Genomic DNA, 16,697 nt, shown 5'->3' with positions numbered 1-16,697 from the left:
AAAAAGAGAGTGAGGAAAAGCGACAGGGAAAGGGGGAGGGGACTGGAGAGAAGAACAGAGGGAAAAAGTAGTGAAGGGCAGGAAGAAGGGAAACCAGAGGGCAGAAGCCGTTTCCAAAGCATTACCAAACCATTTTCCATTCTCTAAACATGTAATCACAGACCTGACTGTACAAAGACACTGCTGAAGGACCCTGAATCTAGGCAGCAGGTGGAGGGAGACATCCCATCTCTCCACAGGCCACGGAAGGACACGGCCACCCCGCCTGCAAAGTATCCCTTCCTCTCCCCCAGGGACCTGCGGAGCTCTTGCCTCTTGCCTGGCAGCCTCAGCAGGGTACCCTGCTCCTCCGTGGGACTGAGTCCCAGGCAGCTGGGCCTGCAGACCCAGCCTAGCTGCAGCGCAGCAGCAGTCCAGGGTTCTCCCCTGATGGTAATGGGAACTATGGCCTCCTCCGCCACCCCAGATAAGGAAGCCTGGCCTGCCTTTAAGAAGGAAAGGCAGTTTTCTTCATGTTCTTTCCTTCTTCTCTGGAGTAATTGTACTGGCTGAACAAGGTCTGCGAGCATTAATTCTGCAGTCCTCATCACTGTTTTAGTTCTCAATTTCTACTGCAAATTAGCATCAAGTAAGGTGCATAAATTAACACTAAAGTCAATTTTAATATGGGTAAAATGAGTATCTCTAGAATTTTAACTGCCACAGATGGGGCAGCATGATAAACAAAGGCTCCTCACGCCTTGCTATACACAAAAGTCCCCAGGAGGGCTGATGAAAATAGAACATTAGGCCTACCTCCACATTTCCGATTGGCCAGCAGGTCAGGGTGGGGCTTGAGAATGTGCATATCTAACTAACTCTCAGGTACACAGCAGGTCTGGCTCCTTTGAAAACCTCTGCTGAGAATTTGCATATCTAACTAGTTCTAGGTGGCACAGCAGGTCTGGGAAGCCTCTGAGAAGAACCACTGTCTTGGGTGAGTGGTACGTAATTATTCAAAACACCTGGGAATGGGGGCTGGGGATTTAGCTCAGCGGCAAAAAGCGCTTGCCTGGCAAGCGCAAGGTCGTGAGTTCGGTTCCCGGTACCGGAGAAAAACCAAAAAAAAAAAAACACCTGGGAAGCCACGCCCCAGAGTCCCTGAGAGTGGACTCAGAAGTCAATGTTTTCTTTGAAAGTCGCCAAGGAGAACCCACCCAAGTTTGAGAACCGGAGTTTTATATACTACCATCTGTTTATTATTAGGATTTAAAGTGTTAGACTAGCATAGGATTACTTGGGTGTGCTGATCTGGCAACAGAACATCGTGGTCAAAGGATACAATTCCAAGTATGAAGGGACACAGACGATCTCCTTCGAAAATTCCACAGGACAGTACAGGCGCCCAAGCTGTTCTTCATAGAGCGACAGGGCTTCTGTCAAATTGACACAGTTCCCCTAAATCAAAGACAGAAACGCAAACATTGGGATTCTTGAGTCCTACGCATCAATTGTAGCTTGAGATAAAAGTTCACCTTTAAAAATAAGATGAAGCCTCTGTATTTTCAAAAATTGCACTGAATTCTATTTATAGTCTCATTAGCTCATTCTCCTTCTACTTCATTTACCAAGCTATTTCAAATTATTAGAGTATGAAGCAATACGAAGCAGTGCGACCAATTTCTCATTAGTGACAGTTCATTGTATCCACACCACGCAATCTGGCAAAGAGTCATACACATAACCCATTCAAAGTAATTTTTTTCAGTAATGATCACTATTGTGTTGAAAATGAAATATCAAAAACAAAATGTTCCTGATTTCCAGAATGGTTAAAACAAGCTTTCTAAAAGTCTACAATGCTGACATGGAACTAACTGTATTTATACCTCATGCTTTCCTTTCCCCCAAATCTGTGACTGATCTTAAGGCGCAAGACAACAGAAATTCACTCAAGATATATATGCTAGGGTATCCTGGAGCGGTTTTGCTTTTTGCAGGGTGGGCAGACGCAAGCATTCTTCCACTGAGCTCCAGCACCAGCCCCAGGTGTACTCTTTCCCTTGACTTCATTGTGATAACCTTTCTCCCTTTTTGGCTATCACTTTTCAGCCAGCCTCCTTGGCAGTTAGAGGTGGTCAGTGAAATACTGTGTAAGTGGGCTGGGAAAGCTTTTGATTCTGCTCAAAGATAGAGCGGCTGGCCCCTTCAATTCTCTTCCAGTCTATCACCTAAATGCAACATTTGGAGCTGCAGCAGCCATCCTGTGACCATGAGAGAAAAACCGATGAAGAGAACCAGAGATGCTGGCCAAAACACAGTAGAGCTGCTGTGCACGCATTGTCTGCTCAGTTCTAGGGCGGTGCTTCTCAATCTTTCATGTGCACAAGAATCACAAGAGACTGAAGTTTTGATTTAGTATCTCTAGGGGTAGGATTTATCACCATTTTTGCCCAATTTTCACCCACTTGCTTTGCATGTTGTATTTAGAAAACAAGATGGATACTTCATATCACTTAGTTCTTTATAACAGTGACACTTGCAATTCAGAAGACTACCAAATCCAGGTTTTGACATCATTCTTTCTCAAGAACTCTACGATGAATTTGTCTCAAAATAGCCAAGTACAATGTAAGGTGAGAATTATCTACAAATAAAGGCAACCTATGATGTAAGAACTTCTGAGAATGGCATTCCAAAACCAGCAGGTCAGTCAGCCATGGATGAGAGATTAGATTATTTTCCAAGAGCTGGCCTTGGTGGTTTTAATCTAGCTCATTCGCTCAGCATGACGTCATCTTTCAGAGTCAGTCTGTTTAATAACCCATCATCTAGGGTCCTGCAGTGAGGTTTGACCAAAATGCCCTTCACCAGCATATAATTTGGTTTCAACATCAAGTTCACCATGAGAGCACATAAACACCACATGTGTAATTTACGATTCATAAATAGAAAACACTGCCTGGTTGTTTTTAGAACACATCACCACTGGGAAAGCTATAGAGTGGAAATGCCACCAAGGTGAACAGCTGAATGGGTTTTCCTGCCATCTTAACACTGACACTACACTTTCTCTGAAGAGAGCATGGAAGGAAGGAGCTCCTTACACAGACTGTGGTAAGGAAATGGGAAAGTTTTAATTTGCTCTTTCCCAACATTGTCAAGAAGCAATTTTTAAAAAGAAAAGAAACTCCACAAATAGATTTACCCCAAAAAAGTAACATGATACATTTCACTTTCCTGTCTACTTAAATAGAACATTTTTTTTCTTTTTTTAAAAAAAGATATATGGGAGATGCAGAAAATAAACTCTAATAGCAAAGAATTAGTCACCCATTAAGGACAAAAGCAAGAGATAGATGGGCCAAGGAGTGGGAACACAACCAGGAGTTAAACTGCAATGCAGTGGCTTCAGTTCTAGACAGTTCTCCTTGCCCTGTATTAGGTATAAATGACACTTGCTTTTTTCATGTTATAGTTTTCTGTATCGTTTGCATATTGTAAACTTAGCATATTAATGTAAAAGGCATTAATGTAAAAGTTAGCATTGTAATGTAAAAAGGCAGATACAGAATACACCTATAGCAACACCTTTTTATCAAGTTCAAAAGCAAGCATAACTAAATAAGAGAAATCACACCTGTATGAATCATCTATAAAGAAAACATAAGAATTTTTTAATGACAGTAAGAATGGGATATTTCCAGAAAGCAGCAGTTATTAAAGAATTCAAATGTGTCAAGGGGACTGACAACATCCAGCTGAAGTGAGGTGGGAGTGGTTAGAAGTTTGCTAATACTCCTGCATTGTAACTTACACCCATGTTACATACAAATTTTCATATGCATTAAATGAAGTGTAAGGGAGAGAAACATGGGTGCTCAATTCTGAGGACCTGCCTCCTAGCCCAGAAAAGCAACCCCCAATTTGAGTTCTACTGGCCCCCCTGGGTCAACTCAATTCCTACAAATTCTACAACACATTCCCCAGCTTCATGGCATACTAGCAAGGCTGCATTCAAGCAGCCACAGGGACACCAGTGACAGCACAAACTCTTCCCTGTGATATAGCACTGTGGGGCAGGAACACTTGGCTTTTATAAATTACCACACGACACTTTCATTCTATCTTTAACCTTATTTCAATTATGAGCTGTACACTCCTGCAAGGAAGGGTGGGCATGGCAAGAATCAGGAATATCTCCCAAGCATGTCACTTGGCAGTTCAGAACAAAATAAAACAAAACAAAACCAAGGGCTGGAGGACGTAGCTCAGTGGCAGAACACTTACTCGACAATGTGCAAGGTCCTGGGTTCAATCTCATTACCGAAAAAAGGACAAAAAAACCCACACTATGGTGACTATACCAGTATACCCCAAGTAGACCACCCCACTTCTTGACTCAAGTACGGCTTCTGAAAAGCTTACACCTCTCAGTCTCTACGAATCTCACTGTGAGATGCACTTGCCCAAAGTATGATCCTCAAGTTTTACAGAACTGTATTTCCCACAGTAATGAATGTGAGGACAGAGAACATGCCATGACACATCTTTTGGATAATTCTTGGAAAACAGTATGACCCTAAGTATATAATTCTTGTTACTTTTGGTAAGTCATTTGGCAAATGCAAGTTATCACAGCCTGGATCACTAATATTTACAAATGGACTATGGTGATATTTTAAGCAAGCATTCCTACTAGTCTTCCATTCTAAGATACTAGTTCCTCATAAGAGGCAGTCTAGCAGGCAAATACTCAAAACAAAAGAAAACAAGTCACACTTTCAAATGCCATTTTTTGTCTCCTACGAACAGACTGGTTCAGAGGCTCCTCTATCTTTGCTTGCTTGTTTGGTTCCTTTAAAAAAGGTATCACTATGTTGTCCAGGCTGACCTGGAATTAGTGATCCTCCTGCCTCGCCTCCCAAGTAGCAAGGATTATAGGCATACATCACTGTACCCAGCTTCTTTTCAGTCTCTTTTTGGTTAAAGGTCCCAGAGCCTCGTATCCACCTGCATGTGATTTCCTACTTGCAAAAATGTGAAAGAAAAAAAAACTGCTATAGGTGTGCTTTGTTTAAGAAATACCCATTGACAAAAAAGTCCAATTCACTGAACCCAGGTTGCTGTTATGGTAAGTAGCCTTCATCTGAGCAGGTTTTTACCTTATAAAACAGGGTCAAGCCAACTTCATCTGCAAAGAGCCAGACAAAAATTACTGGAGCCTATGCTAATTGTACAGCCTCTCTCACAACTACTATTCCTTACTGCCGCTGACAATATGTGATAAACGGGTATGGCTGTGTGCCATGAAAAGTACAAAAACAGGAGGAGGCCTGAACTGGACCACAGTTTGCAGATCTGCTATAGATCAAATCAAATTTGGCATGTGTACAAAAGATCACTTCTACACATCAGGGGGCAAATATCCCCTCTTAGACAGTTATTTGCAAGTTTCACAAGCCTTTCAACAAGTGCAGAGTCCACGACGAATCACTACATGTCTGCAGCTCTTGCGTACAGTAAGAGGAGGAGGACCATAGGACCGGCTAGAGCCTAGGTCAAGGTGTTTTGAAGCCGCTAATTTGTTTTCAGCATTGTTCATCTCAGATCCCATAAACTATCTAAGATAGGATAAGGTCTGCTGGCGAGTACCTCCTCGGGAAAAATCAAGTTAAGACCTCAAACCTGCTCCTCATATTGAAATACACTAATACTTAAGAAAGCATTTGGTCATTTTGAACTAAGCTAAGTTTCAGCATTAGATAGGAGCAAGAAGCTGTAGTGTGGTACTGAACAGTAGGGTGATTATGAAGAACAACTATCCACTGTACATTTTTCAAAGAGATGAAACATTCTGAATGCTTTTACCATAAAGAAATGACATATGCTTGAGGAAACAGATGCTTACCCTGACTCAAGCACCACGCAGTGTATACCTGCATCGAAATATGACATGGTACCTCCCAATAATATATGATTTTTAGGGTCTTATGCACCAGATAAAATAAATTTACTTTAATTTCTAAACTTTTTATTGGTACATGTTTGCAGTACACAATGATATATTCCTTGTGGGGAATTGGTACACATACATAACACATCCTCTTTTCTCCTTCCCCTCCCCCTCCCTTTCACCCCCCCTTCCTCCATCTCTAGATCACTTTCCCATTTTGCAAAACATCTGCTTCCTATTATCTATCATTTATTCTGCTCTTTAAATTCTTTCTACTCATATGAGACAAGCCATGTGATCTTTAAGCTTGTGTGTCTGATTTATTTCACTTAACATTAATGATCTCAAGGCGCAGCTATTAAATATTTTAATAGGTGTTGTGTATACACGTATTTTATATAGGCATCCAGAAATACATGCTTAAATTTTCTTTAAACATTAAGGATCCCCTAGAAAGTGAGTAAAACACAGTTTGCTTCCACCTGGTGGCAGGAGCTCATCCTACAGGCAAGCTGTTTATCAAGTGTATGCGGCTAAAGGCTTTTTTCAATGAAGAGTCTCCTAGATGAGGGAAGGGAAAAACAATCTGTGTCTCCATCTGGTGGCAGCAGCTCATACTACAGCCAAAGACCACGTCTGACACACCAGGATAAATCTTGGTTCCTGCTAAGAACTCCTTCATTCCCAAAAGATGAAAGGTCAGACACTTAGAAACCAACTGCTTGAAAGAACATAACCCAGTGGTGCTATTCTATCCTTAGCAGACACTTCAAGAATATATATTCAAATTTTCAAATATGAAATTCTCATTGACAATCTTAGGGAAAAAACAATTAAATAGCCTACCTGTGTAAAATATTTCCCATCCTGTTTCAGTACTTTCATTGAGAGGTCAAGAATCAGTCTGAGAAATTCCCATGTGGAATCTGGATGTTAAAAAAAATAAGTTGTAAAAATATGGGTTTGCATGCATCAAAAACACCCATCATCAAATACTCATGCTGGTGCTCAACAATATAAAACAAGGAAGAGCCATGAGCTGTGACCCATTCAATATTTGAAAGCTTGTTCAGAACAATAATATATAGTCGCATAACTGGCACCTCAGGTGCATGCTACACATAAATGCCAAGGGCAAAATCAAATATGCATCCTCTCAGCACTGTTCTCACACCACCAACGAAGATTTGGTATAAAGGGCTAGCAGTGTAGCTCAGTGGTGAAGCACTTGCCTAGCATGTGCAAAGGGCTCGGTTCCACCCCCTTCTCACCAGCCCTGAGAAACAATGATCCAACACAATGGCAGTGTTTGACCTCTTAAAGAAAACTGCTTTAAGAGAGAATGTAGCAATATGCCCAGCAAAGCTACAAGGGTCATCAGGCTGAGAGCCCGTTTTGCAAAGTAAGCAGGCAGTCACATGTACAGAGAAAATATTAACAGAAAGAGTACGGCATCAGATGTTTGGGCTATGTGACTTGAGAAGGGGAAGTATCTCTGCCCTTGTTTTAAGTCAGCAGTTTGTCCAGGGATAGGTAAACATCACATGATTTAAACAAATTATCGAACAATTTAATGTCCAAATGATATGATTATAAGCCATTTTATGTAATTTTTTTCCTAGTGGCTGAGTTAATTCACTCGTTTAATGATGGAACAGGAATGAAACTCACATCCAAATCCAGCTGTCTTTCCACCATGGGCCTCAGTGTAACTCCATTTATAAAATGAGAGAACAGAACTAGACCATCTGTAAGATCCTTCCACCTTCATATGAAGAAAATGGTTCCATGGACAATTATCTCCGTTAACAACACAAAGCAGAACCTACCTTCTTCTGGAGACGTGGAGATTGGAACAGCGGTCAAATCATTAATCACATAATCGAACTCTCTCCCTTCTTTGGCGTACCTCTTCAGTACTGGAATACAGTCTTCTATTAGAACCTTCCAGAGAGAACAAGATATGAGCAGGCCAATACATGTGGACGTAGTTCAGCAACACTTCCAGAAATGGAGAAAGTACAAGCTACACTTAATAAATCCACAGCACCTGCCATATGTACAGAGACCATGCATGTCTGTAATAGTGAAAAATTAAATGCTCAGTATATGCCCTAGATGCCCCCTTATCTCACCTAAACAACAACTCTACAGGTAGAAACTAACTTAAGCAAGGTTACGTAGCTTGCCCGAAGAACTCAGTAAGAAAGAGGCAAAAGTACGTGAAAACCATGTTCACACTTTTAGCCCTAACCCAGACTGCCTTTCCTAGCTCTGCTTTCCTCCACTCTCTTCTAAATACTGAATGACTGTGTTGTTTATTGACTTTTACACCTTCATTTACAGCTTTTCAAATAGTCTAAGTACTGCTGATAATAAAGTCAGGCCCTAAACACCAGTTTCCACCACGAAAGAGTCACGAAGGGCGGAGAACAGCAGTTAAGGGCTGGAACTGCCATACAGATCCTACACGGAAGTACAGCAGTCCCTCCGTATCACGGTTTTACTATCCACAGCTTCAGTGTGCCATGGCCACCCTCAATCTGAACACACGTGGAAAATTCCAGAAAGAAAATTCATGAGTTTTAAATTGTGTTTAGCATGATGAAACTTCACCCCACCTAGGACATGAATCATCCTTTTGTCCCGAGTCTCCATTGTATACACTACCCATCCGTTAGTCACTTAGCAGCTGTCTGTCATCAGACTGCTGCAGTACCACCCGTGTACAGGTAACCTTTATTTTACTTAACAATGGCCCCAAAACACAAGAATAGTGATGAGGTCGATTTTATTAGAGTGTATATTCTTATAACTATTCCATTTTATTGATGGTAATTATGGTTACTCTCTTCCTGCGCTTAAACCATTATCACGGCAGATACAGTGATCGGTAGCAGGCAGTTTCAGGCAACCACTCAGGGTCTGGGAACATATTCCGTGGGGACAAGGAAAGATGACTGCTGTATGCAGGAATAAGTTCAGAAGTTTGGAGTCTGCCTTATCTTTGAAGTATCTGGGGATACATCTGGCTCTAAATAAAACCCTAAGACAAGATATTCTCATCTTTTAGTTTTCTAGTAACAAAGATTCCCACATGACAAATTAGAGATCAAAAGGCTGACACAACTCCCAGCGACATCTTGATGATTATCTTGCATTTTTATCAGTTACAATTTTGAAAAGAATTTTACTCTCCTACTATATTACAACTTGCTTCATTTAACCATCTTCCAAATTCAACTAAGCAAAGACAATGTACTAACCCCTAGCTGGCTGTAATGCACATATTAACCCCATTTGATACCCTCATAATTTTTCCACATGCTCATATGGACTCTTAGGATACCCAAATACACATAAAACACAAATTTGTATTCTCTATTTTTTTTGTCTGTTTGAGACAGGGTCTTGCTTATACAGCTCAGGCTGGCCTTGAGCTCACTTTGTAGCCCAGGCTGGTCTCGAACTCACAACGATCCTCCTTCCTCCCAAGAGCTGGGATTAGAGGTGATTACAGGTGTGTGCCACCACGCCTGGATATATTCTCTTTTGTAAAAGTTGGATCACACACATTTTGAACTTGGACATTTTAAACTAACATTTTCAGATCTGAGGCCATAAACTAGCAGTGTGCACAGGAATAACACTGAGCCATATTCAAGTTCCCATGGCATTCCTCTATCTGGTCCCGTGACATACTTCCTGATTATCGCACCTTATAGTAAAATTAACAACCAATGGGACAAACCTCCTTTCACTATGACTTGGCTATTTTTACTTATTTTTACAAATGAAATTTAAAATCAGCTGGGCTAATTCTCCCTTGGGATTCTGATTGGAATTATGTGTAACTGGAAGAAAGACAATGTTCAATTATTTTTGTGCAAGAAATACAATATGCTGCTCCACATATTCAGTTTTCTTATCCAAGATCTTACCTTGGTTCAGGTCAGTCTCACAATACCATTCTTGCTCAGTCCTAGGCACTTAGCAGGTGATTATTACTTTGAATAGGGTGCTCTTCGTGCCCACCCCTCATTCCCTTTCAAGCTGTTCAGCAGTTAGCATACAGAAAAAATTTAGTGCTTACCTACCACTTTATCAAACTCTCATGAATCCAGCTAATTTTCTAAATAACTTACCCAGACTTTCTAAGCATTCATACCATCAGCAATTACTTTTTACATCTTTCTGCATTACTATATTAGCTACTTCAAAAATAATACTGAAATAGGTAATAAAAAGCATCTTCATTTTGTTCTTAGTTTCATTGGAAATGGCTCTTACCACTTACTATATTTTACAACTGTCCAGTTAATTTTCTATGTTTCAGTGATTCTCTCTATTCTAATCTTATTTCACCTAAAGAACTTTTAAAGAATGACTGCTAAGTATTCTCAAACTTTGTCATTTATTAATTTTATTACTTTTTGCCTTTAAATTATTTATATAATTATGTTAACATATTTCTTAAAGTTCACATCCTTGCATGTCCAAACTAACTTCTTGGATGTACTACATAATTTTTCTTTTTGTCTTTTGAGACAGGGTCTCGCTATGCAGGTCAGGCTGGCCTTGAGCTCACTTTGTAGCCCAGGATGGTCTTGTACTTGGAACAATCCTCCTGCCTCAGCTATCCTAGTGCTGGGATTACAGGCATGCACCACCACACCTGGCCAGAATTTTTTAACTTGCTAGACTTAACGTACTATTTTACTTTGAAATTTTGTGTATATATGTATGTAATAAATCTTTAGTTTCTTTCGGTATTTATTTCAGTATTAAGGTTTTACTCTATCAGTATAAAAAGAATGGAGGTGCTCTGGAACATTTTCTATTTTCCAAACAAATGTGGAGTGTATCTGCTTTTCAAATGATAAACAGATGGAAAGACTTGGAATCTTTTCAGTGGTAGTATGTTAGTGGCCAAAGAGCTGGCTTGCCCTTAGGGGAGGGTATTCAGGTCTTCCCCAAAGACAAGGTCCCCTGGGCAGTCCCTGAAGCCTTGAGAGCTTCAGGAAAACTCTCAGCCACAGAATACTCCAGGTTCCCCATGGAGGTTTCGCTGTTGTGGGGGCATCACTTGGGCATCAAGGCCCTCGAGCACAGCTTTATATAAAATCAAGGTGCAATTTGTTACTATGGGCTCCTATAACACGGGGATTTAACACTACTTGCTCATATATTCCTCCAATACCTATTTATTGAGCACTAAAACACACCACACACATAACACTAAGTACTTTTCCCTTACCTCAAACATCCAACTGGGTCACTACATGTGCCCTGCCTTCACTCTAATTCTCAGATCAAGAGGTGGCTTTCCATGCCACTTGTCAATCTTCCTACTTACATCCAGCATCTATGGTCAACAACTCAACCATACTGATGCTTTGTGCCTCACTTCTGGTCTTTTAATTCATGTATTCAAAGCCGCATAAAAAGTCGGGGGGACGGGGACAGGACCTTGTGCCAAACTTCTCTAAGGTTACTATAACCTTGAATGAATTCCCTTTAAATTCTCTAAGCTTCATCTTCATATTTCTAATAGAAATAATGTCCACTAGGCATAGGTATGAGAATTAAACATGCCTGACCTATTATTTGTAAATAATATTACCTTTGAGCTCACTATGCAACAACTCGCCAAGCACTCTGAAGAACATAATTCTCTACTCTCTTCTTATACTTCCAAATAATATGAGCTAAGTTTATATTTTTCTTTCCTTTTGGCCCACAAAACAATCGCAACTGCATTTTAATGTGGGTAGAATTTACCTCGATTTCAAAAAGTTAATATGCATGTACCATGAAATCAAATTTAGATACATATACATATACACATTAAGGAAGGAGAGGGTGTTAAATAATTTACATGTCAAATTAAAGCTCTCATCTAATTTGCTTATAAATCTAGAGATACACATTTAAGAATCTGTTAAAATGAGTGTTTGCTTGGATATCTTGTTCTGTTTTTTTCTTTGTTTTGTCTTTTTGAGACAGAGTCTAAATATGCAGTTCAGACTGGTCTTGAACTCACTTTGTAGCCTAAACTGTCCTCGAACTCGAGGATCCTCCTGCCTCAACTTCCCAAGGGAGTGCTGGGATTACAGTCGTGCACCACCATTCCCAGCTTGGTTATCTTGTTCTAAAAAGCCCTACAGGTATAGGAACCAACACTATGCATCCAAAATAGGACAATAAAAAGTGAATTTTACATATCATGATAACTGGTCAACTTGTAAGCACAACAGAATTTAGGACTGAAATTAACTACTTATTAAAAGCAATTGCTCCCACCTCAAACATTTTAATCAACTACACCTACCAATTAAATACCGACACAGAGATTACCAAGGATAGAGACAAAAGGTTGTGGCTGCCAAGTCACAAAAAGGTACATGATATGTTTTATACAAGAATTACGGGGGCTGGGGATTTAGCTCAGCGGCAAAGCGCCTGCCTGGCAAGCGCAAGGTCGTGAGTTTGGTTCCCGGTGCCGGAGAAAAACCAAAAAAAAAAAAAAAAAAAAAGAATTACTGTGGGCAGGGATGGAGCTCAGTGGCAGAGTATGTGTAGCATGTATAAGGTCCTGCATTTAATCCCAGCAGCAGAAAGAAAAAAAGAATTAATAGGATTTAATTCAGAGGACATGGAGGATTCTGTTTTGTTATCTGTACACATCTACCTGAAATATAAATATACATCCAGCTGACATGAAGAGACAGTATCTTACCCAAATATGCTAAAAGTTCGGTTAAGAAGGTACAAGTCCCAACAGTAACTTATAGAGTAGCAGCTGACTTAAAAGTACATTAACAGGAAAAAAAATTACCTGATAGCAGTCTCCTTTGAGATTGTCTAAGACGTCACTACATGTTTTCCGCATATACTTCTTACAGGCATCAATCACCATTTGGTCAATGTCCGAACATGTTAAGAAGAATGTGGATATATCAAAGAACTCTGAAAACAGTAACACTTTAAAAAGAAAGGTTAAGGCTGGGGATATGGTAGAGCACTTGTCTACCATGCACAAAGCTCTGGGTTTAATCCCTAGTACTAGAGGGAAAAAACAGTAAAAAGTAAGGTTAAAACAAACGTTTTATAATACAAATTTGAGTACTATAAGTTAATGGGATTAATGAGATAAAACTGTGACTTCTACTTTCACACTAAGGACACTCAAAAGGAAACGAATTTTCTTTTCTTCTCATAATGGCTTAGGGAAGCCATTCTGGCAACCCCTAAGCAGCATACAGGGTATGAAAGCCACCGTCTCATCCTCAACTGCATTATCTCTGCTTCTCCGTTGGTTGCCACATAAAAAGCTGTTAGTACTAAGCTGAAACGTCTGGTCAAGATACTCTGTGTAACACACTTGCCTTGAGTCTGTGGGACTTGAGTTTAAGATATAAAAGGAAGGAAGGAAACAAGCCCACTAAACTCGTTCTCTTATGCAACAAAGGATATCTCTACCATAGTGACCATCTTTGGTTTCAGTTTGACTATTTCACATAAAATGCCTCCATCTCCGCCTCCCAGAATCAGTACGTCTTTGCCAGTGTAATCTTCTTTGCCACTGCCCATGATGGCCCGGGTATATGCCAAATCACTCTCTGCCAAATCTAGAGAAGAGAAACACAAATCCAAATGGTGACTCCTCCCAAGTGCACAAACCACCTGACCTCATAACCCCAGAAAAGTGCCAAAATCGTCTGTCTTTCAAAGCTGACAGTAACATGTAAGGAAGGTCCTCACCTGTGCACCTAACATCTAACACCTAACACAAATGACATTAATCACTGCAAAGAAAACTCAGGCTTCTTTATGTGCTGATATGGAAAATTAAAAGCAATGACATCTTCACAGATGAAATAATGGGACGTTTGGCAGCTGTTTCAAAATAATATGACAGCCGGGCGTGGTGGTGCATGCCTGTAATCCCAGCGCTTGGGAGGCTGAGGCAGGAGGATTGCCGTGAGTTCAAGGCCAGCCTGGGCTACAAAGTAAGTTCAAGGCCAGCCTGAACTGCATAGCAAGACCCTACCTCAAAAAAGACAAAAAAAAATATGACAAGGACAAGATAGATTAGAGTTTTGGTGAAACAAGACTGGCCAGAAGTTAGCTGATAATTATTGATGCTTAATGAGGAGTGCGTGCTATCACACTGACTTATAGTAAGTCCCTGCCTTACAAACATTCAAGTTGCGGACTTTCACAGGTATACTGTATAAGATTCACAGATGTACTGTATGAGACTCACCTGGTTGGATTACAGATGAATCTGACTTACAAATGTTCTCCCAGAACAGAACTCATTCTTAAATCGGGGAGACTTACTGTATATACAGTACTCAGGTTTGAATTTTTCTATGACAAAAGTGTTTTTTAAAAAAAAAAAAAAGTTAGCAATTGGCCAGCTGTGGTGGCATATGCCTGTAATCCCAGCACTCAGGAGGCTGAGGCAGGAGGATCACTGCAAGTTCAAGACCAGCCTGGGCTACAAAGCGAGCTCAAGGCCAGCCTGACCTGCATAGCGAGACTCTGTCTCAGACAAACAAAAAAGCAATTGTACTTTAAAAAAAATACAATCTAATTACTCATTACAAGAAAAAACAATGTCAAGACAAAGTTTATATGAAAAGTCAGACCATCCATAAGGTAATGTGATGTAAGTGTGTATCTTAAAGGCAGCAGTGTCAGAGATAAACTTGGACAAATCTATGATATGGAATCTGTAAGGAAAACACCATCATCCAACACATTACCACCTTACTAGGCAATCAGGATAGGGGTGGAGTACTTACTAACATCCCCACTAAGGATGAGAATATTTCCAAACTGCTTCGAGTGTAGGATTTTAATGTTCTGATAAGGTGAGTCTTCATCATATACTACTTCATCTATGTCATACTCAACCAGACGCCCATCAGCTGTAGGCCAGTATCTGTCGATGGCCCCTCCTCGAACTATGGTTGGCAAACTAGAAAAGAGAGAAAAAGGAATGAACCTTTCTAGAACACTACCTTATGAGCAGACCTGTCATGAACGTGTAAAACAGAGCCATGTGCTGCAGGTAGACTCCTTGAGAGCACAAATTGAACCCAAGGCTTGGGCATTTACTTTTTTACAATCTTTACTACCACCAAATATCAACTGATATACATCAGAGTTTATCTTTTTCAAAACCTTTCTGGCTAGGCATGGTGGTGCAGGCCTATAATCCCAGCAGTAAGGATGCTGAGGCAGGAGAATCGCTGCAAGTTCAAGGCTAGCCTGGGCTACAAAGTGAGTTCAAGGCCAGCCTGAACTGAGTATCAAAACCCTGTCTCGGGGCTGGGGATTTAGCTCAGCGGCACAGCGCCTGCCTGGTAAGTGCAAGGTCGTGAGTTCGATTCCCGGTACTGGCAAAAAACAAACAAACAAAAAACACCTGTCTCAAAATGACCAAAAAAAAAAAAAAAAAAAAAAAAAAAACGATGTTAAAACCTTTCTGGCATGCTTTAACTATTCCCTTAGGAAAGGTTAAAGAAGAAAATGTCCACTGAAGACATGACACTTCAGCAGGTATTATCATTTAAGACCTTCTGTATAACCACACTACTGTTACCACAGTTACAAAAGACCATGTGGATGCAATCCCATTACAGTGCACCCTCAAGTTAAACCAGTCGTGCATACAAACATCTTGGGTTATGACCAGAATCCTAGTTTTAACTTACAACTAAAGTCTTGAGTCATGACTCAAATGCCGGCCGCTTGTGCTTCTAAATGGTCTCAGATACAGATTTAACCGTTATAGATTTCTGGAAGGAACATTACAACACCCTTTCCTGTATGGAGTAAGTTGAGAAATCCTGGGCGAATGTCTACGGACACTGAGATCTGCCTGTATACAGGAGAGAGACTTTGAAGGCTGTGGAGAGGAGCCTGAGCCTTCAATTGACAACCTGAGTTACAAGCAGCCCTCGGGAATGAATTGAGATCGTAACTCTAGGGCCCACTGCATTTTTACAGAATCCACCCTCCTAATTGTCCCAATTATGTTCTTTATTTACAGCTGTTCTGTTTTTTAATGAAAGTTCACACACTATATTTTCTACTTTTTTCTTTTTTACTCATTTCACTTAGAATATTCTTTGATTTGCTCTCGTGTGTTTCATGATATCTCTGAAAAGTCTAGATCAGGAATTGTGCAGAAAAAATCCCTCATGTTGATTCACCTGATCTGTGCATGAAGAGAGTCAGGTTTACATACACTACACAAATGGCTCATCATCAAGAACACAAGAGGTGTCCCTGTGCTATTACTAGTGATGCCAGGTGTGATTATCTGGTTACAGGGGTACTAGCTCCATCTCTCCATTTGCATTTACCAAGGTCCCTCCCCATCTTTTGAAGTTACTGAGCAAGCTATGATGGGGTCCCCCGAAATGATGATCTCGGTGATCCGACAACAAACCTTTACCAGTGATTGTGACACCTATAAGACTTTGTTGTTGTTGTTGTGATGGGGATTGAACTCGGGGCCTCGCACATGCTAGGCAAGGACTCTTATCACTGAGCTACATCCCCAGCCCATCTAGAAGATTCTTGCTTAAAGCTATTTTTGCTGGACTAGCTGCAAAATGATGGACTTTCTCATTCCATGCTTTTGTAAACACAGTACTTCTTTTCGATAGGGTGACTATACTAGAAATTACCAGTAGAGGACACTGAATGACAGGAAAAAACAGACCTAGAAAGACGCTGGGAG

General features: G+C 40.5%; 1 protein-coding gene across 1 annotated transcript in view; it reads right to left on the bottom strand.

The window, feature by feature from the left end:
* Window positions 1-16,697, bottom strand: part of Sms (spermine synthase) — a 51,112-nt gene that overhangs the window by 959 nt on the left and 33,456 nt on the right. Inside the window, exons 5-10 of the mRNA XM_005407826.1 lie at window positions 14,749-14,924; window positions 13,412-13,566; window positions 12,774-12,863; window positions 7,765-7,879; window positions 6,782-6,861; window positions 1,322-1,437 (exon numbers count right to left, since the gene is read on the bottom strand). Coding sequence (XP_005407883.1) covers window positions 1,322-1,437; window positions 6,782-6,861; window positions 7,765-7,879; window positions 12,774-12,863; window positions 13,412-13,566; window positions 14,749-14,924 — 732 coding nt within the window. The remainder of the gene's footprint in view (window positions 1-1,321; window positions 1,438-6,781; window positions 6,862-7,764; window positions 7,880-12,773; window positions 12,864-13,411; window positions 13,567-14,748; window positions 14,925-16,697) is intronic.

The sequence above is a fragment of the Chinchilla lanigera genome, unplaced genomic scaffold, assembly GCF_000276665.1.
Source record: "Chinchilla lanigera isolate Chin_1 unplaced genomic scaffold, ChiLan1.0 scaffold00108, whole genome shotgun sequence".
In the NCBI taxonomy this organism is placed as follows: domain Eukaryota; kingdom Metazoa; phylum Chordata; class Mammalia; order Rodentia; family Chinchillidae; genus Chinchilla; species Chinchilla lanigera.
This window is presented reverse-complemented; position numbering and strand designations above follow the sequence as displayed.